The following is a 27,735-nucleotide window of genomic DNA, read 5'->3' on the forward strand; positions in this document are numbered from 1 at the left end:
CTTTAATAAACATTAAAATAAATTCTGCTGCATATATCACACCGTAATACAGAAATAAACACATGCACAAGAATCAACACATCGATAGAGATATTTTGGACAAAAGTCCTTTGAAAAACCCAATGTGGGAAAATCGGTGCAGCAAGGGAGGATTTTATTATTCAACAATTCTTCAGTACAACAGTGTGCCAAACTGGCCTACCCAACAGAGAAAATTTCTCTAGCAATTCTCCCAGTCCCAGCGTTAGCTTGGATGACCTCTGCGTAGCTCCCAGACACTCTGTGTCAGCCCCTGCTTGACTGCGTCACCCACATAGGCCCTCTAGTGACTGCTCAGTCCCCTGCTGCCTTTGCGTCTGCCTCTCCTGCCTCTGCACTGGTCTTCTGTTGCTGATCCTGACTCTTTGTTCCATACTTGCTGCCTCCTGCTGCTCTCCAGACCACTAGTTCGAATTTCTCAGCTAACCCCGCTCCAGAATTCGAATTGACTGGTCTCCCTCAGTATGTCTTCCAACTGACCCTCAAGCCTCCTCTTATACTTTTCCTGTTGGTCCTTCAATGGCTGAGATTAAATCTCTAATCAACGGCTAAGATTAGATTTGGCTTGATCCATGACTTTTGGAACCTTCTAACCCAATTTTATATTGATACTCATTAATATTTTATTTTTCCTAAGTTTAGACTTAGGAACTCCATTAAAAATATTAATTATTTTAATATCTCCCAAACCGGTTAGAATTTGACCAAACCATTGCTGGGTCTTGGAGATCTCATGTGCATAGCCTCTCTACCAATTTTCATGGCTAGAGCACATTCGATGCCACCCCAAATCAACACTCCCTCTTAGTGAGGATTGTGCTCTAGTAATACTCCACACTGAGCATTACTCTGATCATACGACATCGATACCTGTGCTGATGCTAAGCCTCTCTGCCCAACATCCTTTGCATTGCTGCATCCTGTACTGCTGCTCCCTCTGCATCTGTGCTGCTGCTGGTCCATCTTCCCAACACTGCATCTGCATTGCAACTCCCTTTGCATCCGTGCTGTTGCTGGTCTTTCTTCCCAACACTGCATCTGCACTGCAACATCATACCCATTTCTGCTACTGAAATGGATTCTTTATAATCCCCATCTTCTCCCTGAAATAGTCAAACTTGGTTTTTCCAAGGGCCTTGGTAAGGATGTCTGCCACCTGTTCTCCTGTAGGAGTGTAACTCAACTGTACAGCTCCTCGTTGGACATAGTCTCTAACAAAATGACACCGGATATCGATATGCTTTCACCGATAATGAAACACTGGATTCTTAGAGAGTTTGATGCAACTCTGATTATCGCACATGATCTTGGTCGCCTCCATTTTCCTTCTGAATAGGTTCACAAGCAGTTTTCTAAGCCATATCGCCTCACACGAAGCTGTGCTTGCCGCCATATATTCCGCCTCAAATGAGCTCAGAGCCACGAACTTTTGTTTCCTATTGCACTAAGAAGTTATTCCTGATCCAATGTTGAAACAGTACCTAGAGATACTTTTCTGATCCACTGAGATTCCTGCTCAATCTGCATCAGTAAATCCACTCAATCTGATATCCTTACGCCTGGTGTACAAGAGTCCATAATCGACTGTTCCCTGTAAATACCTAAGAACATGTTTAGTTTCCGCCTAGTGCGCCCTCTTCGGTTCCCCCATGAACTGACTGAGGGTGTTGATAGTGTAGCAAATGTTCAGCTTGGTATTGACTAGATACATCAGGGACCCTATGAGCTGCCTGTATAAGGTGGGATCAACATCCTTGTCTTCTGATGCATCAATCTTCTTCCAGTTGGTGATCATTAGAGTAGCCATGGGTCTACAGTCTTCCATCCTGAATCTTTTCAGGATTTCTGTAGTATACCTCCCTTGCCCAAGGATGATCTTTCGCTCTTGCTACCAAACTTTCAACCCCAGGAAATAATGCATTCGTCCCAAATCCTTCATATCGAATTCTGTGGCTAGATTCTTCTTACAGTCCCTAATGAGCCTGGATGATCCTGTCAGAAAAATATCATCCACATACAATACTAAGGTCAGTGGCTCATTCTCTACAACTAGATAGTAAAGATTTGGATTTGCGTCACTCTTGACAAATCCCATCTTCTGCAAATAGCCATCGATTCTACAGTACCATGCTCTAGGTGCCTATTTTAGCATGTTGGTTGTGGAGCCTGATTATCTCCTTTATTCAGAGGTATCACGCATTGGACCCCAATTCGTAACCCGTAAAATGTATGCTACAAGGGGGGTCTAGGGGGGCGGCTGCGATTTTTGGGAGCCCTCCTTGGCGGGGGATTGGGGGCAGCGCCCCTGAAGCTAAAAATAGATGTAAAATTGCCTTGTAAAATGTTGTAATTTCGTAGTCCATTTGGGCCGTTCGTTAGGCGGAGATATGACGGTAGAAGTTATGTTTAATTTAGGGTTTTTTGCCCTAGAAGGCAACCCCTCGCTATATATGAGGGAATTGTATTGCGTCTATGTAGATCTGTATTTTGAGTGAGAAAGGGAGAGGAAACTGTGTGAGAGCGAAGAGGGAATTACAACGGATCTGCTGTAGGTTGTATCTCTTTAGTTTGCTGGATAATATAAAAGGAAAGATTCGCTGTTTCCTGTGGACATAGCCCAAATTTGGTGAACCACGTATATCTGTCTCTCTTGTTTTATGTGTTTTCTATGTTTATATTTCTGCAATATATTTTATGTGTTCCATTGCTCTGTAATATATAATTTTCTAACAACTGGTATCAGAGCTGAAGGTCTATTTGACTGATAAACTCGTAGGAGAGAAGGGTTCCTAGTTCGAGTGGGAGAAATGGCAGAAGATGGTAGGTTTAGGGTCGAAAAATTTAACGGCCAAAACTGTCAGCTATGGAAGATGCAGATGGAAGATTATCTATATCAGAAAGATCTGTACCTATCATTGAGCAGAAAGACAAAGAAGCCAACGAGTATGACAGACACAGAATGGGATATTCTCGACAGAAAGGCACTGGGAACAATACGGCTATGCCTAGTAGTGTCAATAGCTTTTAATATTTCAAAGGAAACGACAACAGAGGGATCAATGTTGGCATTGGCCAACTATATGAAAAACCCTCGGCCTCAAATAAGGTATTTCTTATGAAGCGTTTATTTAATATGAAGATGTCAGAAGGTGGATCTCTTGCTGATCATTTAAATGAATTTAATACAATTACTAGTCAGTTAAGTTCAGTAGGGGTAACTTTTGATGATGAAGTTAGGGCTCTGTTATTTCTATGCTCATTGCCAGAAAGTTGGAATGGTTTAGTTATGGCTATTAGTAACTTTGTCTCTGGATCTAGTATTTTAAAGTTTGATGATGTTGTCGGTGCAATCCTTAGCGAGGAAATGCGACAGAAAAGCTCCGGTGAGACATCAGGTAATGCTTTCACTGCAGAGACTAGGGGAAGAAAAATGGAAAGAGAAAAGAACCCATTATATTGTAGTAAGTCAAGGAAAGGTAGATCCAAGTCCAGATTAGGGATAGTGTGCTGGAAATGCGGGAAGACAGGATATCTGAAGAAAGACTGCAAGTCTCGGAAGGGAAAAGAAGGAGACGTGCAGCAAGAAAACAATCATGAAGCGAATGTGACAGGTGATGTGTTGCAAGATGCTTTGATTCTTTCATTAGAAAATATTATCAATGCTTGGGTGGTAGATTCAGGGGTTCATTCCATGCCACATCTGATAGGAAACATTTTCATGATTATGTTCAAGGAGATTTTGGACAGGTTTGATTGGGTGATGATAAACCCTGTAAAACCATTGGAATGGGTACAATTTTCATAAAACAGCGGAATTGAAATCAATAGTTATTGAAGGAGGTAAGGCATGTTCCAGATTTGAAGAAAAATATAATTTCAACAGGGCAGTTGGGAGGTGAAGGTTGTGTGACTACTTTTACAGATAAAACTTGGAAGGTCACTAAAGGATCCTTGGTAATAGCAAAATGAGAAAATGTTGGTACATTGTATTTATGCAATGGTATTTCTAATTCTGTTAATGCTTTAACCTCTACAGGAGAAGATACGACACTGTGGCATCATAGGCTTGGGCACATGATTGAGAAGGGGATGTAGATTCTTCAATCAAGAAATTTGTTGCCAGGTTTGAAGCATGTTGATTTAGAATTCTGTGAGAATTGTGTTTATGGAAAATAGAAGAGAGTCAGATTCCTCAGAGTTGGGAAAGAAAAGAAGAGCGAAAAACTAGAGCTTGTGCATACAGATATATGGGGACCTGCTCAGGTATCATCTCTTGGTGGCTCTCGTTATTATGTTACTTTTATTGATGATGCAACCGGAAAAACCTCGATTTATTGTATTCGAAATAAATCTGATGTATTTGATACTTTTAAGAAATGGAAAGCTATGGTTGAAAATGAGATAGGAAAAAGGTTGAAGTGTCTCAGATCAGACAATGGAGGTGAATATTGTAGCAAATAGTTTGATAGGTACTGTTCAGAGAATGGAATTCACAAAGAGAAGACAGTTCCAGGAACACCACAAGAAAATGGTGTGTCAGAAAGGATGAACAGGACAATCATGGAGCATGCAAGGTGCATGAGATTCCATGCAGGATTGCCTTTACAATTTTGGGCAGATGCTGTAGATACTGCTGTTTATCTAATAAACAGAGGGCCTTTAAGTTCCTTGGATGGTGGTATTCCAGAGGAGGCATGGACAGGTAAAAAAGTAAACTACTCATTTTTAAAGACTTTTGGTTGTGAAGCCTTTGCCCGCATTAATAAAGAATGTAGAACAAAGCTTGAGGCAAAATCAAATAAATGTACCTTTATTGGATATGGTGTTAATGATTTTGGTTATTGCTTTTATGATTATGAAAAACACAAAATCATTAGAAGCAGAGATGTCATATTCAATGAAAAGGTTTTGTATAAGGATCAGCGGTAGGAAAAGAAACAGGAAAAAGAAAACAAAGAATACACAGTGCTTGATGAGATCACAGAAAAAGTGATGGTGCTTGAAAATCATAATGATCAACAACCAGAACAACAACATCAACCACAACAATAAGCACCTCGAACACCTGAAAATGGTGTTAGAAGATCTACTAGGATAAGTAGACCCCCTGAACGATACTCTCCTTCATTATATTATGTATTGTTGATTGATTCTGGTGAACCAGAATGTTATGAAGAAGCAGTGCAGGTAGAAACCAGGAAGAAGTGGGAGTAAGCCATGAAAAAAGAGATGGACTCCTTAGCACATAACCAGACTTGGGACATAGTTAGGTTACCTACAGGTAAAACAACATTGCAAAATAAATGGGTTTACAGGTTGAAGGAAGAAAATGGAGGTAGAAAAAGGTATAAAGCTAGACTTGTGGTGAAAGGGTTTGCACAGAAAAATGGTATAGATTTTGATGAGATATTTTTTCCAGTTGTTAAAATGACTTATCATAACTATTTCAAGTCTAGTAGCAATTGAAGATTTGCATCTTGAGCAGCTAGATGTAAAAACAACTTTTCTCCATGGGGATTTGGAGCAAGAGATATATATGCAGCAGCCACAAGGATATGAGGTAAAAGGGAAGGAGAAACTAGTGAAGAAGAACTTGTATGGCTTAAAACAGGTTCCAAGGCAGTGTTATCTAAAATTTGATAGGTTTATGTTTGAACAAGGTTATACTAGATATCACTCTGATCATTGTGTTTATCTCAAAAGGCAAAATGATGGCAACTATATTATATTGTTATTGTATGTAGATGACATGCTTGTTGCAAGTTCTAACATGCAGGAAATAAATGTGCTCAAAAGAAAACGGGCAAACTCATTTGCAATGAAGGATTTGGGTGCTGTAAAACAAATCCTTGGTATGAGAATAACTAGAGATAGGAAGAATCGAAAATTAACATTGTCTCAGAGTGAGTACATAGAAAAGGTGTTGAAAAGATTTAATATGCAGAATGCAAAACCAGTTAGTATACCTTTGGTTAGCCATTTCAAACTAAGTAAGGAGGTGTGTCTCAAGACTCAGGAAGAAATGGCTGATATGTCTAAAGTTCTATATCAATCAACAGTTGGAAGCTTAATGTATGCAATGGTCTGCATAAGGCTTGATATTGCACATGAGTGGGAGTTGTAAGCAGGTACATGAATAATCCAGGAAAAGAACATTGGATGGCAGTGAAGTGGATTCTCAGGTATTTGAGAGGTATCACAAATCAAGCATTATGCTTTGGTGGTTCAAACATTGCTCTACAGGGATATGTTGATGCAAATATGGCGGGTGATAGAGATAACAGGAGGAGCACCACAGGGTATGTGTTTACTATAGGTGGAACAATTGTCACTTGGGTCTCAAAACTGCAAAGTGTTGTTGCACTCTCAACAACGGAAGCAGAGTATGTTGCTGCTACAGAGGCTAGTAAAGAAATGATTTGGTTACAAAGGTTTCTGGATGAGTTGGGTAAGAAGCAGGAGTTGGGTAGGTTATATAGTGACAGCCAGAGTGACATACATCTTGCAAAGAACTCTGCATTTCATTCTAAGACTAAACATATACAACTCAAGTACCATTTCATACGGTCAACATTGGAAGATGGACAGTTGAAGCTGGAAAATATACACACTAGTCAGAATCCTGCAGATATGTTAACAAAAGTTGTAACCAGGGAGAAACTGAGATCTTGCTCAGTTTCAATTGGTCTTGAAGTATGATGAAGAAGATGAGAAACAACTAGGTCCAAAGTGGAGTTATTGTCCAGCAAATGAAGCAGCGATTGAGTTGCTATAATCAATCTCCAAGTGGGAGATTGTTGGGTGTGGAGACTGATTATTACCTTTATTCAGAGGTATCACCCATTGGACCCCAGTTCGTTGCGCGTAAAATGTACGCTGCAAGGGGGGTCCAGGGGGGGCGGCTGCGATCTTTGGGAGCCCCCCCTGGTGGGGGATCAGGGGCAGCGCCCTCAAAGCTAAAAATAGATGTAAAATTGCCTTGTAAAATGTTGTAATTTCGTAATCAATCTGGGCCGTTCATTAGGCGGAGATCTGACGGTAGAAGTTATGTTTAATTTAGGTTTTTTCCCTAGAAGGCAACCCCTTGCTATATATGAGGGAATTGTATTGCGTCTATGTAGATTTGTATTCTAAGTGAGAAAGAAAGAGGAGACTGTGTGAGAGCGAAGAGGGAATTAAAACGAATTTGCTGTAGGTTGTATTTCTTTAGTTTGTTGGATAATATAAAAGGAAGGACTGACTGTTTCTCGTGGACGTAGCCCAAATTGGCTGAACCACGTATATCTGTCTCTCTTGTTTTATGTGTTTTTTGTGTTTATATTTCTGCAATGTATTTTATGTGTTCCATTACTCTGTAATATATAATTTTCTAACACAGCCCATACAAGGCTGTCTTCAACCTGTCTACATGAGACTTCTTCTCATGTGTCTCAAAGCCCTCTGGTTGTTCAATGTATACCTCTTCTTCTATTACCCTGTTCAGAAAAGCTGTTTTGACATCCATTTGATGAATCTCCCACTCCATCTGAGCTGCAAGAGATATCACGGTTCTAATAGATGTATACCTGACTACCGGGGCAAAGGTCTCTTCATACTCAATTCCTTCCTTCTGAGCATACCCCTTGGCCACAAACCTGGCCTTATATTTCTCAACACTACCGTCTGCAGCATATTTGATCTTGTAGATCCATCTCGAACCTACCACTGATCTGTCTTGAGGCCTTGGCACTACCTCCCAGACATCGTTCACCATAATAGAGTTGTACTCCTCTATCATTGCATCTTACCCAAACTTGATGTTGAGTTGCCTCTTGGAAACTGGTAGGCTCCCCATCCTGAGCTACTAATGCCTGATATCTTTCTGGCTGTTTTCGCTCCCTCTTATTGTTTCTTGGTGCACCGATGAAGTCCTCTGTATCTCGCAGAATCTGACGAAGTTCCCTGCTAGTTCTTCCTCTCCCAGCAGGTGCTTCTGTTAGCGCCTCCTCCTCATCCTGTGGATCTTCTTGACGCGAGGAGGAATTCTTTACTTTTGTTGGTTGAAGAGGTTTAACCAATGACTCCTCTTTTGGCTGCTCCTTGGAAGGCATCTCATGAGATTTTCTGAAAGCCCTGTCCTCCATGAACTTTACATTTCATCAAACTACTACTTTCTTGTTCCCTTTAAGATATATTATGTATGCCTCAACGTTCTCGCTATATCCCACCAGATATTCCTTTTCCGTAGTTTAATCCACCTTTTTCCTCATTTCCTTGGGTATGCGGCAATATGCTAAACTCCCAAATATCCTGAAATGATTGACTTCAGGTGTCTTCCCTGTAAAAACTTTCTCTGGAGTAATCTTGCCCAACGCCTGATGAGGAGTCCTGTTCTGAACATAGACTGCTGTGTTGCATGCTTCTGCCCACAAGAATTTTGGCATATCCTGATCATACATCATGGCCCTAGCTGCTTCTACAATAGTCCCGTTCTTTTCTACTACTCCATTCTGCTCCGGATTGTAGGGAGTTGTCCACTCTTTTCTGATGCCCTCCTTAGCACAAAATCCATTAAAGTCCTTATCGACATACTCTCCACCATTATTTGAGCGCAAAACTTTTATTTTCTTCCCAGTCAGATTCTCCACTAGAGCCTTGAACTCTTTGAATCGATTGAAAACCTCGTCCTTGGTTTTCAAAAAATAAATCCAAGTTTTCCTTGAGTGGTCATCAATGAAGGTAAGGAAATACTCGACACCACTAAGAGCTTTGACAGACATAGGTCCGTAGATATCTGAGTGTATCAATCCTAGTACACTCTTGGCCCTGTGTCTACTCCTAGGAAATGCTGCCTTGGCATACTTTCCTAGAGCACATCCTCTGCATATATCATCTCGTTCCGTACTAAGATCCGAAACTCTTGTTATAGTGCTCTTGAGAATTCTCAGAGCTCCATGGTGCAAATGTCCCATTTTTTTGTGCCATAGTTCGTTCAAGTCCTTGTCTCCATGACTGCCTATTAGTGCCATTGGTGATTCTAGTTGTAATCTATACAACCTGTTACTTTTGATCCCGATCTGCACTTTCTTTTTCCAGCTTGGGTGTTTGACGTATACCTTCTCCTTGATGAAGCAGACGTCATAGCCCTTGCCTTGAAGTTGCGACACGGAAAGTAAGTTCATCCCAAATCCCGGTACATGTAGCACATTTGTAGCACGGAACCATTCTCCCGTTTCTATTTGAAAAATTATGGTACCCTTCCCTACTGGAGTATACTTTGCCTTATTCCCCATGGTGATCTGAAAGTTCATCTTCTCTTCTCGATATTCTGAGAAACATTCCCTGATTCCTGTCATATGCCAAGAGGCTCCACTGTCTATATACCATACTTCTGATGATGCAGAACTAGTCATACAAGCCACTTCTTCTTCCAGCCTGGAAGCCAACATAGAGAAATCAAAATCTCTTTCTCTTGTGCAATTTTCTGAAAACCTGTGCGAGTCCCCTGACATGGATGCCTCTACATCATGGTCTCGACCCATAACTGATTTTCCCTTCTTGTCTCTGATTACTTGCTCTGATACCATGTGAAAATTCTATCACTGCAACATCTGATTTACTTTGCCTACTTATTTTCAATAAGTTATTTATGAAATTCCTTCAATAAACATTAAAATAAATTCTGCTGCAGATATCACACCATAATACAGAAACAAACACATGCACAAGAATTAACACATCGACATAGATATTTTGGACAACAGTCCCCGGAAAAACCCAATGTGGGAAAACCGGTGCAGCAAGGGAGGATTTTATTATTCAACAATTCTTCAGTACAACAGGGTGCCAAACTGGCTTACCCAATAGAGAGAAAAATTCTCCAGCAATTCTCCCAGTCCTAGTGTTAGCCTGGCTGACCTCTGTGTAGTTCCGAGACACTTTGCGCCAGCCCCTGCTTTACTGCGTCAACCCTGGGCCTCTTTGCGTCACCCACATAGGCCCTTTACTGACTGCGCAATCTCCTGCTGCCTCTGCGTCTGTCTGAAAGGCTCTACGTCTGCCTCTCCTGCCTTTGGGCTGGTCTTCTGTTGCTGAACCCAACTCTCTGTTCCATACTCGCTGCCTCCTGCTACTCTCTAGACCACTAGTTCGAATTTCTCAGCTAACCCCACTCCAGAAATCGAACTGACTGGTCTCCCTCAGTGTGTCTTCCAACTGACCCTCAAGCCTCTTCTTATACTTTTCCTGTTGGTCCTTCAATGGCCGAGATTAAATCTTTAATCAACGACTAAGATTAGATTTGGCTTGATCCATGACTTTTGGAACCTTATAACCCAGTTTTATATTAATACTCATTAATATTTTATTTTTCCTAAGTTTAGACTTAGGAACTCCATTAAAAATCATAATTATTTTAATATCTCCCAAACCGTTTAGAATCTGCCCAAACCATTTCCGGGTCTTGGAGATCTCATGTGCTTTAGCCTCTCTACCAATTTTCATGGCTAGAGCACTGATATGATAATGAGATCTAAGACAATTATTAAGGTATTACTGACTCGTGCATGGACGTGCCTATGTTATTTTGTGCAATGGATCGATAAGATTGCGAAATACATAGACGATGAAGTAGTTAAAGAAACATAATAGACAACACACATAAACACAACAAGTTTAATATGGAGTTCACCCAAAACTCTTGGGCTACATCTCCTGGTCCAGCTTTCAGTGGTGGCCTCTTTATTATGTCTTCAGAAGCAGAGTTTTACAACAGTGAGCTCAAATTGAGCCTCACACAACAGATACAAAACAATAAGGCTTGACTTGGATCCCCCAAGTCTCTTTTGAGTACAAAGACTCTCCTCACTGACTCTCTGTCTTTGTTTGATCTATGTTTCAGCACTGCTTGTCTCTGTCTTATGTTTTCTATGGCTTTAAAGCTAATCTGCGTTTCCTGTTCGTTTCCTCTTCTCAGCTTTCTGTCTCCCGGCCTTTTTCCGCTCGAATCCCCCTTCTGAGCATTAATAATCACTGCATAACGTCTTTAGGGGAGGTGGCCACCTGTTCCACAACGGATGAGTGCATCGGGCCTTTGAAATCCTTGAAATGGCCATTCTCTGTTTACACAGAGAAATGTGTTCAAACACAGGAAAAACTGCCAAAACACTGTTCATCTGGACTTCAAATATTCATAAATGCGTCCTATTCTCCTATTGGGTCCGCTTATAAGTCGCTATCGCATGTCGCAATGCCCCTCTCCGTGGCTTCCCTTTGTATTTTGAAAATACGTAAAAACACTAAAAATCTCGTAAAAATGGCTTTGGGCAGATTTGAAATATTATTCATTTTCATTCCCAAACCCCTTCGGGTCTGGGTTTCATCGCATCGACGCTTCCCTTCGCATTTCGTTTAATAAACGAAACATGCGAAAATACATTAAAAATGACAATTGACGGATCTCAAATCTTATGAAATAACGTTTATATTTCCATTGGGTCCGACTAATCGCATCGCATATATATATATGTGCATATAGCCCCGCTCCATTGTGTTTGCCGATTGCGATATCGCGATGCGATTGATCGCAATCGCATATCGCGATAACCTCGGGCCGTTTGGTGAGCGCTCTATTTGTATTTGCCGACTGCGATTCTGCGATGCAACGTGCATTGTCGATCTGCGCGCTTGATCGACGGTCCTCGTTGACTCTGCTGATCGCCATCGCAAGTTTTATGTGGTGTGCTCCGATTTCCTCCGCCTGTCACCGCCGATTTGCGATTTGCCGATCGGATCTGGACCGTTGATCGGCCAGATCCAACGGCTCCTGTGCATTCACTGTTCAAGCCGCCAATAGCTCTGTTTTCACTGTTTTCTTGTGTTTTTCGCCTCTCGATAGTGTTTTCCGATGTTTCTAAGGGTTCTTTGCATGCGATTGTTTTAATCTTTTGAAGGATTTTTGAAACACGCCTTCCCACTGAAAAAGGCTTTTGGACCACCAAAAGTTGATTTTCAAGTATCGATCAAGTGAGGATACAGCTCCCTCACTTGCCCAATCTCTATCCATTTTGCACTACTGGGTTTTGAACCTTTGAGTCCAATTCTGAGGTACTCAATATCCCCTCTGCGCGTAGTTCTCACCTTCCTGTCCAGAACTGTATCTTCCTGCAACTCATTGAGATATTCAGGCAACAGATCATCAATGGAAGGCAATTGACTTTGCTCTTCGGGATCTTCAATCAATGAAGGTTCAAACAATCTTAAATTTTCTGCATTTACCACTAAATAGATGTGCATGTAAGTTGGCAAATCAAGTCGAAAAACATTCTCACCAATTTTCTCAAGTATCTTGAAAGGCCCATACCTTATTGGCTTCAGCTTCTTCCCTTCACCTTGCATTCTGTCTTTGCTGATATATAGCCAGACTTGATCACCAACTTAGAAGCTATGCTCAATTCGATGCTTATCATGCCTTGCCTTGTACTTGGCCTGGCTCTGTTCCAGCTGTTCCTGCACTGCCTGGTAAATTTCTTGGATTTGTTTAATGAACCTGGTTGCTTTGTCCACATCATTGTGTCCATCAACTGCTATGTCTTTACTAAAGACAAAATTCAAGGGAGACCTTGGTATGAAACCAAAACAAATCTCAAAAGGAGATCTTTGTGTAGAAGAATGTTTAGCACGGTTGTAAACATGTTGCACATAACATAAATGTTCATCCCAATGCTTGGGATGCTTGCTGCAATATCCCCTGAGCAACTGGATCACTATTTTGTTGACCACCTCTGTTTGGCCATCTGTTTGTGGATGAAAGATTGTGCTCTTCTTCAATCTGGTGTCCATCAACTCCCATAGACTTGACCAAAACTTCCCAACAAATCGGGAATCTCAATCAGATACTATGGAAGTGGGTAACCTAAAATGTACCTAGACATGCTGAAAGAACAACTTCGCTGTTTGTTCAGCTGTAATCTGCTTGTTACAAGGTATTAAAATACACATTTTGTTGAACCTGTCTACATTAACATATAAATAATCATGACCTTTTTTAGATTTTGGCAGTCCCCCAACAAAGTCCATGTAAACACTTTCCCAAGGATGAGAAGGAACGGGAAGTGGAGTGTAGAGGCCTAGTTTTCTATTGCTGGGCTTGCTTTTAGCACACATGGTACACCCTTTAATATATCTAGAAACTGTTTCATGCATTCTTGGCCAATAGCAGAATCTTTGCAGCTGTGCAACTGTCTTATTTACACCAAAATGACCTGATATTAGAGAAGTGTGTGCTTCCCGGATTATATTAACTCTTTCAGTTTGAGGAATGCATAACTTTCCCAAATGATACAAGAGTTGGTCCTTAACATGATAATCCAATTCTTCTACTTGTTTGCCATGACTTAAAGTTGCATATACATCTTTAAAATCTACATCTTGAGCATATTGTTTAATGTAGCTTTCATGCAATACTGAATTATGCTTAAGTATAGTAGATGCATTTATGATTGGTCTAGACAACATATCTGCAACTTTATTGTGTATGCCTTTCTTATATCTGATGACTAGATGAAACTGTTGTAGAAAACCCATCCACCTATAGTGTCTTGATTGCTGCAACTTAGTTTGTGAGTGCAAATATTGAAGTGGTTGATGATTAGTATGTATAACTGTTTCTTTGCCTAATAGGTAATGTTTCCACTTTTTCACACTCTGCACTAATGCATACAATTCTTTATCATATGTGGGATAATTAACTACTGCAGAATTAAATGTCTCAGAATGATAACATATGGGTTTACCATGTTGCATCAACACTGCTCCCATGGCATAGTCACTGGCATCTATTTCAATCTCAAATGGTCTTTGAAGATCTAGCAATGCTAGTACTGGTGCTGTACTAATCTTTTCTTTTAAGGTGTCGAAGACTTTCTGCTGTTTGCCTCCCCATTGAAACACCTTGTTCAATCCTGTTAAAGCATGTAAGGGAGCTGCAATCAACAATGAACTTTCTCCACGGGCATGAAGTATGGACCATTTTTGAATATAAGATCTCGGTCCTCCTTGGATTCAAAATAGAAAGTGAAAAAACCTCTTCCACAAAATCGAATGGAGATTTGGCCTTGAGTTGAAGCAGCCCGGTTCCTTTCCACTCATTTTTGCACTGTTTTTGGAGAGGGCCAAAAACCCGTGAACTAACCAACCAAGCCCCTTTTAGCCAGAGAAAGAGCAATTCTTCGAGGTATCGCAGGAGGCAAAACGATTTCAGGGATGTCCTCCATTCTTGTAATGAACTTGGAGATTGAAGGACACTCCAGAGGCGCACTTAGAGAGGAGAGGAGACGAGACTGGGAAAGGCCAAGGTTGCAACATCAGGGGGAGCGTAGTAGCGGAGCGAGCACCCTCCGGAGAGCGTAGCAACGGAGCGAGCCCCCTTCGGATCAGAGTCTGGAGGGGCTATGGGAGGGAGAAGCAAAAGGCTGATAAGGTTTCAGACGTAGAGGCAGAGTGGAGCGCGGGAGAGCAACAATGACTTTAGTTTGTTTATTCATTAGATGGTGATAAGAACATTCTATTGGTAGATTTTGGGTCTATGTTAGGTGATTTGATTCACCATATGTCTAATAAGCTTTCTTGAAGAAAATATATTGAGTTTGCTGTTTCCCCGACCCTTGGGCTCCAAGTTCACAAATTTTGGAGGAGAGCCGACCTTCTTTGGGCTCCGAGAATTTTGTTTGGTTTTCTTACTTCGCTAAGGTTGTGGGCAATACCATAACTTTCGAAACACATCTGATCTATGGTCATTATTCATCATTTAAAAAATTATTTACTCAAAAATATTTATTTCCAAGCATTGTATATTTGTATATAACTTGTAAATTATTTTTGTAAATAAAATTTTTCAACCCTTGTTTTGCAGCTATTTGGGTTTGGGGTTTTATTTTAAATTTTATGTTTTGGGGTTTTTAGCATACTTGTAAATATTCTTTAGATTTATTTTATTTTGTAAATAATTTTTAGATTTCAAAATTGTAAATATTTATTTGATTTAAGTTTTAATTTTTTAATTAGATTTAACTTTTAATTTGAAATTCAAATTTTACTTGTAAAATTTTAATCTCACATTCAAAATTTGAAAATGGTTTCTCTAATTTGTGTCTATATATGCTAACCTTTCACCTTGTACTATGCAAATAATTTCACTAACCCTTTGCATTTTAATTTTTTCTTGTATATAATTTCTTGGGGTTTTTATTTTATTTTTGTATATATGTTTTCTTTGGGAAAATTTCTTTTTATTTGTACATGTGAAATCTCTCAAGGGATGAAAGAAATGAGTAAACTTCTGAAGTTTCAACCCTAGACGTCTAGGGTTTTGAGCCCATTTTTGCAGGTTGCTTATTTTCAAATTAGGGAAGAAACCCATTTTTTGAAGGCCCTAGCCCTTACCCAACCTAAAAGGCTAGTGTTTGGGACCTATTTTGCAAGCATTAAGAAGGCTTAAGCCCTACAAGGGCTAGATCTCATTGCAAACACGAGTTTCTTCAAGGGATTGACATTTTATCTCTAATAATTTGTGATTGCAGCAGTGATAAAGGTCTGATCTCTGGGTTTTGAGCTAACATTTTGTGAGTGTAGGCATTGAAGAGTGATTTCTCCCACATCTCCAAACTTGGCATAGGCCATTAGGCCTTGGGCTTTGCTTCTATTGCTTTCATCTCTCATTTTAATTCACTGCATAATTTATATCAGATCTGATATATTGATTTAACAGTGGCATAATCATCATAATACAAGCCTAAAAAACCCACACATTAAGCTAATAATTCATACAAGACATCAAAATAAATCACTAGGGTTTGATCTATCAATTTTATTGTTTTATGTTGGCTGTCATATAATTTTCAAGGTCTGATTTGAAATCGCAGAGGTCTGATCTGAACGTTTCAAGTCTGATATAATTGTTACAGTAGTGCATTTGGGGCATAAACACACATAAAATAAGCCTAAATTCATTAACAAGTCGCTTAAGGCATTGAACATTAATCTTGTGGTTAAACTGATTGCATATAATGTTTTAGTACTGTTGGGCAATTTCCAGATCTGAGATGTTTGCTACAGCATTTATGCAGTTATATAAACTAAATAAGAATCATCAAAATTGACTAAAGATCATCTAAAAATCATTCAAATTGATTAGCTAATCATTGGAGCTTATTTGGCGTTAATATTTACGCACATTGTTGGTTTATTAAGGATTGAATCACTGATTTTTGAGTTATTACAGATCTGATATACATCATTTTGAGGTCTGATCTGAGCATAATAAATCTGGGATTTTGACCTATAGTGAATATCATTTGAAGTTAAATGCGTTGATTTTCTAGCTTATCTTTGGCATCTTGCATCACTTCTTGATTGCTGATATAAAATTGCAGACCTCTGAATACAAGGTTGCATCGATAATAAATCACATATAAGTCTCTAAAATTGGGTGAAGAAATTTTACAATTTATAATCGTTCATGGTTGAAGTGATTTGGTCTAAATTTTAGTCATTGACATTTTGTATTGGAAATCATTGGTTAATTAGATAAGAGCTCTATGTTTCCTAAATTGCTATCATTGTTATCACTTGTTGGTCAATATCTTTGTGGAACTATTGTAAGATCTTTTGCTAGTTGTTGGCACTTGTATTATTGAACACTTGGTCTTGTTTAAGATTGTCTTTCAATATAATGTTAAGTACTCTTGTTATAAGATAATCAACATCAAGTACTTGTATCACATAAACAATCTTAACTCAAGACTCACTCATATTCCTTGCATATCATTCTAGGAATATTCTTGCATCTAATAATTTACCTCCAAGCATAAGCTTGGTTTATAGACATTTAGGACGACCTTTTTCGCCTAGCTTGAGGAGCCTAGCACCTCTTTAGTGGTTAACACGGTGACCTTGTAGTCGTCAGAACCATAGTCTCTGTAGCGCCGGAGGCATCGGGTGGTTAGAACACAGGGGGAGGTATCGTTAATCAAGCCTCTGCTTGCTTCCTGTTGGCTTCTATCCCACAACCTACTCTAGAGACTAGTTCCAAAATAGTTAAGAGGAAGGAACCATCTAGAACAAACATATAATTAAAAGTAACCAAGATTCTTGCATTTCACCTAAGTCTTAGGATTTGCATAGCATATAGGTTAGTTAAGCATTCAAGCAACGGTTGTTCATCCGGTCATTTGGTCCTTAATTGATATAAAGCAAATAAGTTGACTCCATAAGGCATTGGTCTCATTGATAATTAAATCTAATCTCTAAAAGCTTGCTAAATCAACCAAGTGGCTAGGCCATTCAATTGTGTCTCCCAAACTCATTGGTTGCCAACTTGTCTTTCATTTCTATCTTCCATAGGGACTACCCCCCATAGCCTGTTGTTGGGAGACAGCTAGAACGGAGTGGGCATGGATCAGAGTGACAACCCCTGCCCTGAGTCGTTGTCGCATCATGCATGTACAATCTGAGCGACAATGTGTCTTACAAGCTGCGGATGTTTGCCTGGCTTGCTGTTTGTCTAGGGTTCCCATCCAAAGCCTGGTTGGTGAAGAGCAGTCTCTTTGATGGTCTTTGTCCTGTTTGAAACCACTCTGAGATGGTGAAGTACAAGTTTTGGGATTGTGAGTTTGCTGGGATTTGCTGGAATTACATTTAAACTCAATATTCCATCCTTATTTAGGGAAAGGTCAATTGCTGTGTAGCTTTTCCTGGTTATTCCAGTTATTTGGTCCGCTCTTCCTTTTTTGGTATATGGCATTGCCTACGTATCTCTGCTGTGTTTTCTCTTTGGAAGAATGATACACTAAGTTTGTTTTTGATGACGAGGTCAATAATCTGTCCACTTTCTGCAATATATGGAGGGATGAATGTATGCAGCTGTTGGCCAGAGGTCTTTTGTTCATTAAGGATGAAAAGTCGCTAGATGCAGCTTCATACTCTGATTTTATATCAGTTTTAGTAGCACTGAGGAAAATGATATAAGCTCTTCTCTTTTGATTTACAAGTGTAAATATTTTTCTATATATATATGATGTATTTAAAAAAAACAATCCCTTTTCATTGTAATTTATATAGATTAAATTTGCCTTCCTTAACTTCCTTAATTTCTTCATGGGCCCTCAAACTCTGAGCTTCTATTTTTAGGTTTAACAATCACAAACAATCGTCCAAAACACAGTCTATTCTTCATAGTCTCCGAAAACAGTATTATTCTCTGATAGCATTGTTTGTATTTTAAAGACGCATGATAGATGAGATGGAGTATAAGAAAAATATAAGTTCTGTTAAATGGAGTCATTGACAGATGTAGTATAGTGTTTTTTATTCATACATGACACAATTGTGCTACCTGATTATCCTAACTACCATCACTTAATTCTAATGACACCTTAATAACTTATAGTTGGTCACTTGAGAGCTAACCTACATATGACCTTTATTACACACATTAGGACTCTAAACAAGACTTCAGTGTGTTACTTCTCCGACATCTTGATGTACTGTTGAGTCCCATTGACCTATTTTGGTCATTCGTGGACATAGAAGAATGTTTATCTTGCTTTCTTTCTTCCGTGCTTTTCCAAGGCATATGTTGAAGATTTGTGTGGAAGATTATTGGAGTAAAAATTATTTGTTAGTGCTGAAAAGACTTAATGCCATTAGAAGAATGGTGTTTAGGTTCATCGTTCTAAAACTATCAAGCAATTATCTTGATGCTACCTGTGATGCTGTTTTTTAATTCTTGTACATAGTCTATTGTCAAAGACCCAACGTATCAGCTTGCTTCTTAGAAATTTGTCCAAGGAAACACCACTTGACTGGTGCACGCATTAATGATCAGTTGTTTATATTTTCAGTCTGGTTGCTTTGTATTCTGTTCCATCAAACTGAAAGAGAACAGTTTCTTCAATCGGGTTAAATACATCTGGAGTGGAGTAGGATCCTTTTTTGGGGAATAATATTAGTTAGCAATTAATATAAAGTAACATTCATATATTTTTTCTCCAAGAAAAATCTTGCAGGGAAACTCTCAGCAGTTCCCTGCTTTTGTGGATGTACCCAGTGCAAACCTGTTGGCACTAATCGTGGTGCCTGACCCAGCAGGAACATCTTTTGAGGCATGCAACAGAGGCAGCCAGCCTGCAGAAAGGACCCCAAACCTCCTCCATGAAGTTCAGTCAACTCAACCACTTAAGCTAGCCCATCAGGCTATTGAGTATAGCATTCATATGTGAACACACATGCTGATAGCATGTATATAATGTAGGATTAGGATGCATGTTAGCAAAAGTGTTGATGCAATTTGTCATTCTTTTCTAGATTTCAAACGTTTGCAAACATTTACCAAAATTATAAAATGCTAGTGTGTTTTCCGTAGCTTTTGAAATTTGTTATACCCATGCTCCTGTCTACATGATTTTCTTTTCCTTCTTGCTTGGTACAATAATTTTTGTTCTCTAAAGACACTCTACAGCTTCAAATGTGCCCTTCACCATTTCATAATGAGGAATAGAGGATTTAATGAAAGAAAAATAAAGAGCTACCTATAAAATGTAACTGCAAATTACTTTGTCTCTGTATTTCTTTTCCCTTCTAGTTCAAATTTTGTCTCTGTTCCAACCAGTGGATTACTTTTCTGTTATTTATCCAACTATCTATTTTCCTGAAGTGCTTATGACGTGAGTTAAAAATATGATTGCTTAGTTATGGTAAACGTAAAATTTCTGTTAACCTGCAGCCATTTTTCTCTCTTTAGGTTGACTAGGAGTCAGGACTGAACTGATTGCTGATTGTGATTATCACTCTAGTATCAAACTTCATCTATGTGTTTGAATCTTCCTAGGTGCTATCAACTGCTTTTAACTACACGTAATGATTATTCTTATATTTATTTAGAAAACGTTTGTTATACTTAGTTTTGACTGATCCATCCCAGGACTAAATTTACAAGGTGTTTTAATTTTCGTTGCCACAATTAACGCTGTTAGTTATGCAATTCTTTTGCAACTCAGTCACCTGATTCATGAGTTAATCTTTTTTGTTGTACGGAATTAGTCTTGAATGCTTGTGTTACTTTTTAGGACATCATCGGCTCCACTGAATTTTTTTTATTTTTTGCATTCAATGACAGGATTTGCCACTCGAAAAGTCATAACTGTTTGAAACGTGTGATTTGATGCACATTCAGGATGCTTGAGAAAAGGAGTTTGACCTACACTGATGGTCCTCTGACTGTACCTGCAGATGAACCTTTTCTTCTGGAGAATGTCTGCAGCATTCATATATGTGACACAGGTAAATTTCCATATAGAAATTATAATTATGATGTTCATTGAGATCTGGCATTGTTTTCAAGAATATTTAGTTACTGTAATTATTCTATTATTTGTTCTGATTGTTTATTTACTAATATCTTGCCTTGAATCCTAGAAGATATATTTTTCTCTTTTACAAATTTTTAAATCCATTTTATAGCTGTATGGAAATAAAAGTGCTATTAAGGCAACATTCTTATGCTTCGTCATTTTCATTGAAGTTGTTGAACTTTGTATTGTAAATTGTCTTTTCCTTTTTATCATAAGAATGGTACTTTTTTCTCATAACAATTTTGTCATCTCCATTGATGCTACAGATGAAAGGATGGACAGCCAAGAAATACTTTTGTTTTGGCAGGTTACACCAGTTGTGTATGTTTATCAGGTGCTACTGTTGGCAGATTTCCAGAGCTTAAATTGTTCTGTTTTATCGTTCATGGTTGAAAAATAAAAAAAAGCTTCTAATATGTTTTTTTTAATAAGTTTCTAATGGGCTTTATGAATTTGAAGTTTTCTCACACATAATACAATCTCGTACAATTTCAGTTGGTGTCCTTTTTTAAACACTGAAATTTTTCTCTAATGGTTGAAGTGTTTAACCAGCTTTTAGAGCATTATTTGAAAAAGGGTGACACTGCTTTTGGTTTGATATATTCTTGATCCAATGTGCAGCTCAATGAAGAGGGACCTGGTGAGGAAATAGAAGGCGAGGAGGCAATTTCTAGTTTTCAAGAATGGCTTCTTCCTGCAAAAGAATTTGATGGACTATGGGAAAGGTTAATATTCTTACATTTTTGGTCCATTATCTATTCAATACTTTTTTTTGTCAAATATTCTGCTGTATTCTGAATTTTCATCTGGATGACTACAGCTTAATTTATGACTCTGGTGTAAAACAACAGTTGCTGAGATACTCTGAAAGTGCTCTTCTTTTCTCTGAGAAAGGGGTAAATCCATGTTTAATATCATGGAACCGGTATGTGCATTCATCTATTTGTATTATTAAACTTAAATTCTCTGCTTTATAGTGCTACCCCCATATGGGGATCATTAGAAAGTTAAATTACAATGGCATGTGGATTGGTACTAAGAAACCTATCTTTCATCTTATAGAGGACGTTGTTTCTTCTAATCTCATAAATGACGTTACCAAATGAAATATCATAGAGGCACTAGGTGGTTTATATGAACAGTGAATATAAAAAATTATGTTCAACAAATGGATTGTTCCTGAATGTGCAAAACTAAGCCCATAGAATTCTAAAGAAAATTGAGAAATATTGTGAGTGCCTTAGGGAAGATGATTTCAACCCTATTATGGAAAATCCAACCATAAAAAAAGCTATATTTTGAGCACCAAGGATCAATCAAGGTGAATCCAAGTTATAAAAGCCTCAACGTCTATCTAATATGTGCCCTAATTGAATTGGGTTCTATGCCCTAGCCCTAGTGGCTTGCCTTAAAGGGCTTAGAAAAATAAAGATGAAGGAAAGATAAAGTTTTTATGATTTTTGAACACCACTAGTATCCCCAATGGCTTTCCCTACTTGGGTGATGGAGTCTTTTAGGACTAAATTTAAGAGATCAAATTTATGCTTGGAGTAAGACGGGAAACCCTAGTTTTCACTCGATAAACCCTAATTATCTTTTTATGATGGGAGAAATTAAGTAGAGGACAACTATCTATGAGGTCCTTTATGGCATTCAAGGAAAGCAAATTTAACATGCAATGGTCAAGCAAGACTTTTCAAATAATATTTGCATTCAGACATGGAATAAGAGAAAAATCCTAGCATATATGTATCTCATGAAAAACCATTAAAAATTTGCAAATACACTGTTGGAAATAATACTGAGAGGGGGGGTGAATCAATATTATCTTATTCTTTTAATAAATCTTCTTTATTTGTTCTTTGAATTATTTTTGCATGTCAGTACCATAAAATAATGAGCATGAACAAAAGAAAACAGATAGTCACACCAAAGGACACAAGATGTAAGGTGGAAACCCAATGTGGGTGAAAACCACCTGCTGCAATATGTCTCTATCTTGTTTCAAATTAGAAACTCCTTTTACAATGGTTTTGTACTGGTGCAGTCCTTTACCAGTACGCAGGCTGCAACCTGCAGAGAGCTACAACTCTCTCTCTCTCGTTTTCCAGTCTCTCCTGGAAGGGAGCTACAACCCCCTACTTCTTTTCTTACAAGGACCACTTTTCATAAATTTTCAAACTGGATCCATAAGCATCAAATGATCATCAAGTATAAGAGAATCACCCAATCAACTGTAGTAACCAAATCAACAATAATAGGACCAAATCCAGAACACAACAATGATAAACAAAGATCTTAAGAGAAGTAAGCACCCTGCTCAACTGCTCGCCTGCTTACATAAGCACCCTGCTCAACTGCTGGCCTGCTTACTGTACTCACCCTGCTCAACTGCTTGCCTGCTTACAGTACGCACCCTACTCAACTGCTAGCCTGCTTATGTACGCACCGTGCTCAACTGCTAGCCTGCGTACCTCGCTCTGAGTCCATTGAACTGCCTGCGGACCTCCGCACCTGCAACCCTTCTGTGCCTGCGTATGTACGCACCTGCAACCCTTCTGTGCCTGCGTATGTACGCACCTGCAGCCCTTCTGTGCCTGCGTACCTCCGCACCTTCAACCCTTCTGTGCCTGCGTACCTCCGCACCTGCAACCCTTCTGTGCCTGCGTACCGGCGCACCTGAAACGCTTCGTTCCTGCGTATGTACGCATTTCTCTCACTGTACCTGCGTACCTTCGGGCATAGATGATTTCAAGACTTCAGAAATAACCCAGACAGTCAGATCTACAGATCTGAACATGCGCCGAATAGATCTCGGTCCATCAGTAGATTCGCCTTATTTAGATCTAGACCAGATCTAGCCCTCATATGATATTCAACCCAAAACATACTCAAGCCAAATGATCTCCTTTGCTTTATATAGGAAAGCTCTTCCTTAAATCATGGATCAATACCACGAGCCGACACCATAATAACACAAAACCGTCGGCTAAATACCAAGAGTAAAACATAAGAAAACCCCACATGTGAATTTCTTTGCCTTGAAATGTGTGCACTGGGGGTACGCACCTCCTGAACGGGATAACTGCGGGTATGTACGCACTTTATGTAACACTGACCTGCGTGTACGCACCTTATGTAAGGTGTACCTGCGTACCCCTTATTTTCTTCAATATATCAATCTCTGCTGCTGACTTGAAGTACTATGATCTATCACCTGAATGGGTTGCCATCAAGGACAACACTTTAGCCATAATGCCAACAATCTCCCCCTTTGGACTTGATGGCAACCTCAAAACTTCAGCTTCATTCTCCCCCTTTGACATCAAGGGCAAAGGGTTATGCTCCCCCTAAGAACATGCTCCCCCTGAATATGAACCAGATCTGCAACGAAGAACCATAATCCACCATGAAAGAGATAGAGACATATTGCAGCTACTTCCAAGATCTCCTTCTGCACATCCTCCATAATGCCAACAATGCATTATATGCCCCCCCTGAACCTGTACCATCAATCAGAAGAGGTTCAACAATAAGATGATGCATCAACAACCCCCAGCTTTTGCCTGAGGTATTCAAAAGTGTCCTTGGGCAATGGTTTGGTGAGAATATCAGCAACTTGTTCCTTAGAAGGAACATACTCCAACTTGACCTTCTGTTCAAGCACTTGTTCCCGGAGAAAATGATACTTGATTGGTATGTGCTTGGTTTTTGAATGCATAATAGGATTCTTTGAGATGCTGATTGCACTTGTGTTATCACATAAGATGGGGATTGGTGGTGTACAAGTGATTTGAAAATCTTGCAAAGTCTGCACATCCAAAGGAGTTGGGTGCAACAAGATGCAACAGCAACATATTCCGCTTCAACTGTAGACAAGGCAATCGAATTCTGTTTCTTGCTGAACCAAGATACCAGTCTGGAACCCATAAAGAACGCACCACCACTTGTGCTTTTCCTGTCATCCACGCTTCCGGCCCAATCTGCATCTGTATAAGCATGAAGTGTAAGATCTGTATCTCTAGGATACCATAAGCCATAATTTTGAGTCCCTTGAAGATATTTGAAAATTCTCTTCACTGCCTGAAGATGAGTCTCCTTCGGATTTGCCTGAAATCTTCCAACTATTCCAACTGCATGCATGATGTCTGGGCAGGTACCTGTCAAATAAAGTAAACTTCCAATCATAGATCTGTAGGTTGGTTGATGTACTGCTGCAGATTCATCATTTGCACTGAGGCTACATCCTGTGACCATGGGTGTACATACTGGTTTTGCATCTTCCATACCATATTTCTTCAAAATCTGTTTGAGATACTTGGTTTGAGATAAAAAGATTCCTCCTTCTTTTTGTTGGATTTGCAAACCAAGGAAATATGTCAGTTCTCCTAGCAAGGACATTTCAAATTCTTTCTGCATGACCAAGGCAAAGTTTTGACTCATAGCTTCTTCATTGCTCCCAAAAATAATGTCATCTACATACACAACAAGTATTAGCAATTTGTCATTTTCAACTTTTATATAAAGATTGCTATCTGCCGATCTTTTTGAAAAGCCTTGTTGATGAAGATATTTGTCCAAACGGTAGTACCAAGCCCTTGGAGCTTGTTTGAGACCATAGAGAGCCTTTTTCAATCTGCATACAAGATTTGGATCATTTCCAAGAATGAACCCATCTGGCTGTTCAATGTACACTTCTTCTTCCAAGTCTCCATTCAGAAAGGCTGATTTCACGTCCATTTAAAATACTTTGAAGTTTTGAAAACTTGAGAGAGCAAGGAACATTCGGATGGCCTCAAGTCTTGCGACAGGAGCAAAGGTTTCTTCAAAGTCTATTCCTTCTTGCTGCGCATACCCTTTACAAACAAGTCTGGCTTTGTTTCTAATTACTTCTCCATTTTCATTCAATTTGTTTTTGAAGACCCATTTTGTCCCGATAACATTCTTATCTTTTGGTCTAGGAACCAGCTCCCAAGTGTTGTTCTTTTCGATCTGCTCAAGTTCTTCATCCATTGCTTTCACCCAACATTCATCTTTACATGCCTCTTTCACATTTTGTGGTTCAGTAGAGGAGAGTAATGCCAAATAGCTTGAAGCTTCTGCAACTGTTCTTCTTGTTTGTACACCTGCTTCTTTCTGCCCCATAATCTGAGATTCTGGATGGTTCTTCTGAACATATCTGGATGGAGTCTTTTCTTCTATTCTTGTTTGCTCCTCTGGTTCTTCTTGAGGTTCTTCTTCTTCATCATTCTGTCGTTGGGGGTAGCCTTCATCTTTTTCGATGTCTTCATGATGTACTTGCCTAGGAATGTATCCCTTCTCATCAACCACTACATCAATGCTGTCAACAATTCTGCCAAGTCTTTTATTGTAGCATTTGTATGCTTTGCTATGTGGAGAGTAACCAAGAAGAATGCCTTCATCTGCTCTAGGTTCAAGTTTGCCAAGCTGCTCATCAGTATTCTTGATATAGCATTTGCTCCCAAAGATTTTGAAGTGATTTACTGAAGGAGTCCTACCACTCCAGAGCTCATGAGGAGTTTGAGTGCTGTTCACCCGGACATTTGTTTTGTTGAGAATAACAACTGCAGCATGTGCAGCTTCACCCCAGAAAGTTGCGGGAGTTCCTGACTCATCAAGCATAGCACGAGCCATTTGTTGGACTGTTCTGTTCATTCTTTCCACAACTCCATTTTGCTGAGGAGTTCTTGCTGTAGAGAATTCTCTTCTTATCCCATGTTCTTCACAGAAATCGAAAAATTCATTTGAAGTAAATTCCCCACCTCTGTCGGATCTGAGGCACTTAATTTTGTGACCTGATTCATTTTCAACCAAGGCTTTGAAGGATTTGAATTTTTCGAATGCTTCATCTTTGTGCTTCATAAGTCCTAACCAAACAAACCTGGAGAAATCGTCAATGAATAATATCAAGTATTTTTCTCCTCGAGGTGTTCTTTTCCTGAAAGGACCGCATGTATCTGTATGAACTAGCTCAAGAGGCATGCTAGTTGATCCTTCTTTCTCTGGAAAGTTAGTTCTGGTTTGTTTTCCAAACTGACATGATTTGCTTATGGTGTTGTCAGGAATTTTGATGTCTGGAAGATCGCGAACTGCCTGATATTTGCATGCTTTCCTTATTTGTGAAAAGCTTAGATGTCCCAACCTCCGATGCCATAACCAGTGCTCATCATCCTTGCTCAGATAGCATTGTTGTTGTCCTTCTTCAAATATGTACAGATTATTTGGAGTTCTTTTGCCTTTGATCACTGTTTTACCTGTATCAAGATCACGAACAAGACATCCATTTGATCTGAATATAACCTCGGTTCTTTGATCACACATCTGGCTGACACTTAGAAGATTATGCTTCAATCCATCAACATACAAAACATTTCCAGCCTTAACCTTTTCTTTTAACTGAGCAATGCCTTTTCCTTTTATAGTTGCAGGAGTATCATTTCCAAAAGAGACTTTCTTTCCCTTTTCTAGAGTAGAATAAGACTCAAGTTTTTCTTTATCACCTGTCATATGCTTCGAACATCCACTGTCAATGTACCATAGATTTTCCTGTCCCTCTGCATAAAATGCTATCCCACATCTTTCTGTTTGAGGTTCCTTTATTCTCCATGTTTTGGTGCTTGAGGCTTGTTCCTTTTTCTGCTGAAACCTGCTCCTGCATTCAGAGTCTTCATGACCAAAGTTATTGCAAATAGAACATTCAACTTCATTTTCAAGAACCGAAAAGTTGTTATAGGTCCTTTTTGTAATCCCCGTCATACTTCTTTGTTTTTGAGCTTCCCTAGTCATGATCGTTTTATATGCAACACATTGAGCTGCTTTGTGACCAAAGTTATGGCAAGAAAATCATTGTCCATTGAAGAAACTTCTGCGGTTATCAAATCTACCAGCCAATTGATTGTAATTTCTATTGTCATCTATTCTTGAACCAAATTGAGAAGATTTTACCTGTGGCTGGTTGTAGCTTTTGTTCACCCTTAAGATGGATTGCCCCTGATAGTTTCTGTTTGTAATTCGTCCCTGCTTTACCTGATGATCTTCATTGTGCTTTTGCTCATTTCTTCTTGCTGCATCAAGATAACTTTTTGAGGTGGATGCTTGAGAAGTTTCTCCATTATAGCCCAGACCTGTCTTGTTTAGTGGAGACCGCTGCACACTGATAATCTCATCCAAAGTTTCAGATCCTTTGACAAACTTGAGATTAATAGCTTTTGTTTTCTCAATCTCTTTTCTAAGACCAACAATTTCACCTTCTAATTTTTCAAGATGTTTTTCCTTTTCATCAATTTGA

The 27,735-nt window shown here is 39.2% G+C and overlaps 1 protein-coding gene across 1 annotated transcript in view; it reads left to right on the forward strand.

Annotated features, from left to right (window-relative positions):
• Nucleotides 1–27,735, forward strand: part of LOC149173498 (pachytene checkpoint protein 2 homolog) — a 404,891-nt gene that overhangs the window by 14,378 nt on the left and 362,778 nt on the right. Inside the window, exons 3-6 of the mRNA XM_089424627.1 lie at nucleotides 20,249–20,355; nucleotides 20,693–20,760; nucleotides 21,048–21,151; nucleotides 21,247–21,351. Of these exons, the coding sequence (XP_089280753.1) occupies nucleotides 20,249–20,355; nucleotides 20,693–20,760; nucleotides 21,048–21,151; nucleotides 21,247–21,351 (384 nt within the window). The remainder of the gene's footprint in view (nucleotides 1–20,248; nucleotides 20,356–20,692; nucleotides 20,761–21,047; nucleotides 21,152–21,246; nucleotides 21,352–27,735) is intronic.

Source organism: Pinus tabuliformis, chromosome 4_2, assembly GCF_031772625.1.
Source record: "Pinus tabuliformis cultivar Carrire ecotype Pingquan chromosome 4_2, CPIR1, whole genome shotgun sequence".
Taxonomy (NCBI): Eukaryota; Viridiplantae; Streptophyta; class Pinopsida; order Pinales; family Pinaceae; genus Pinus; species Pinus tabuliformis.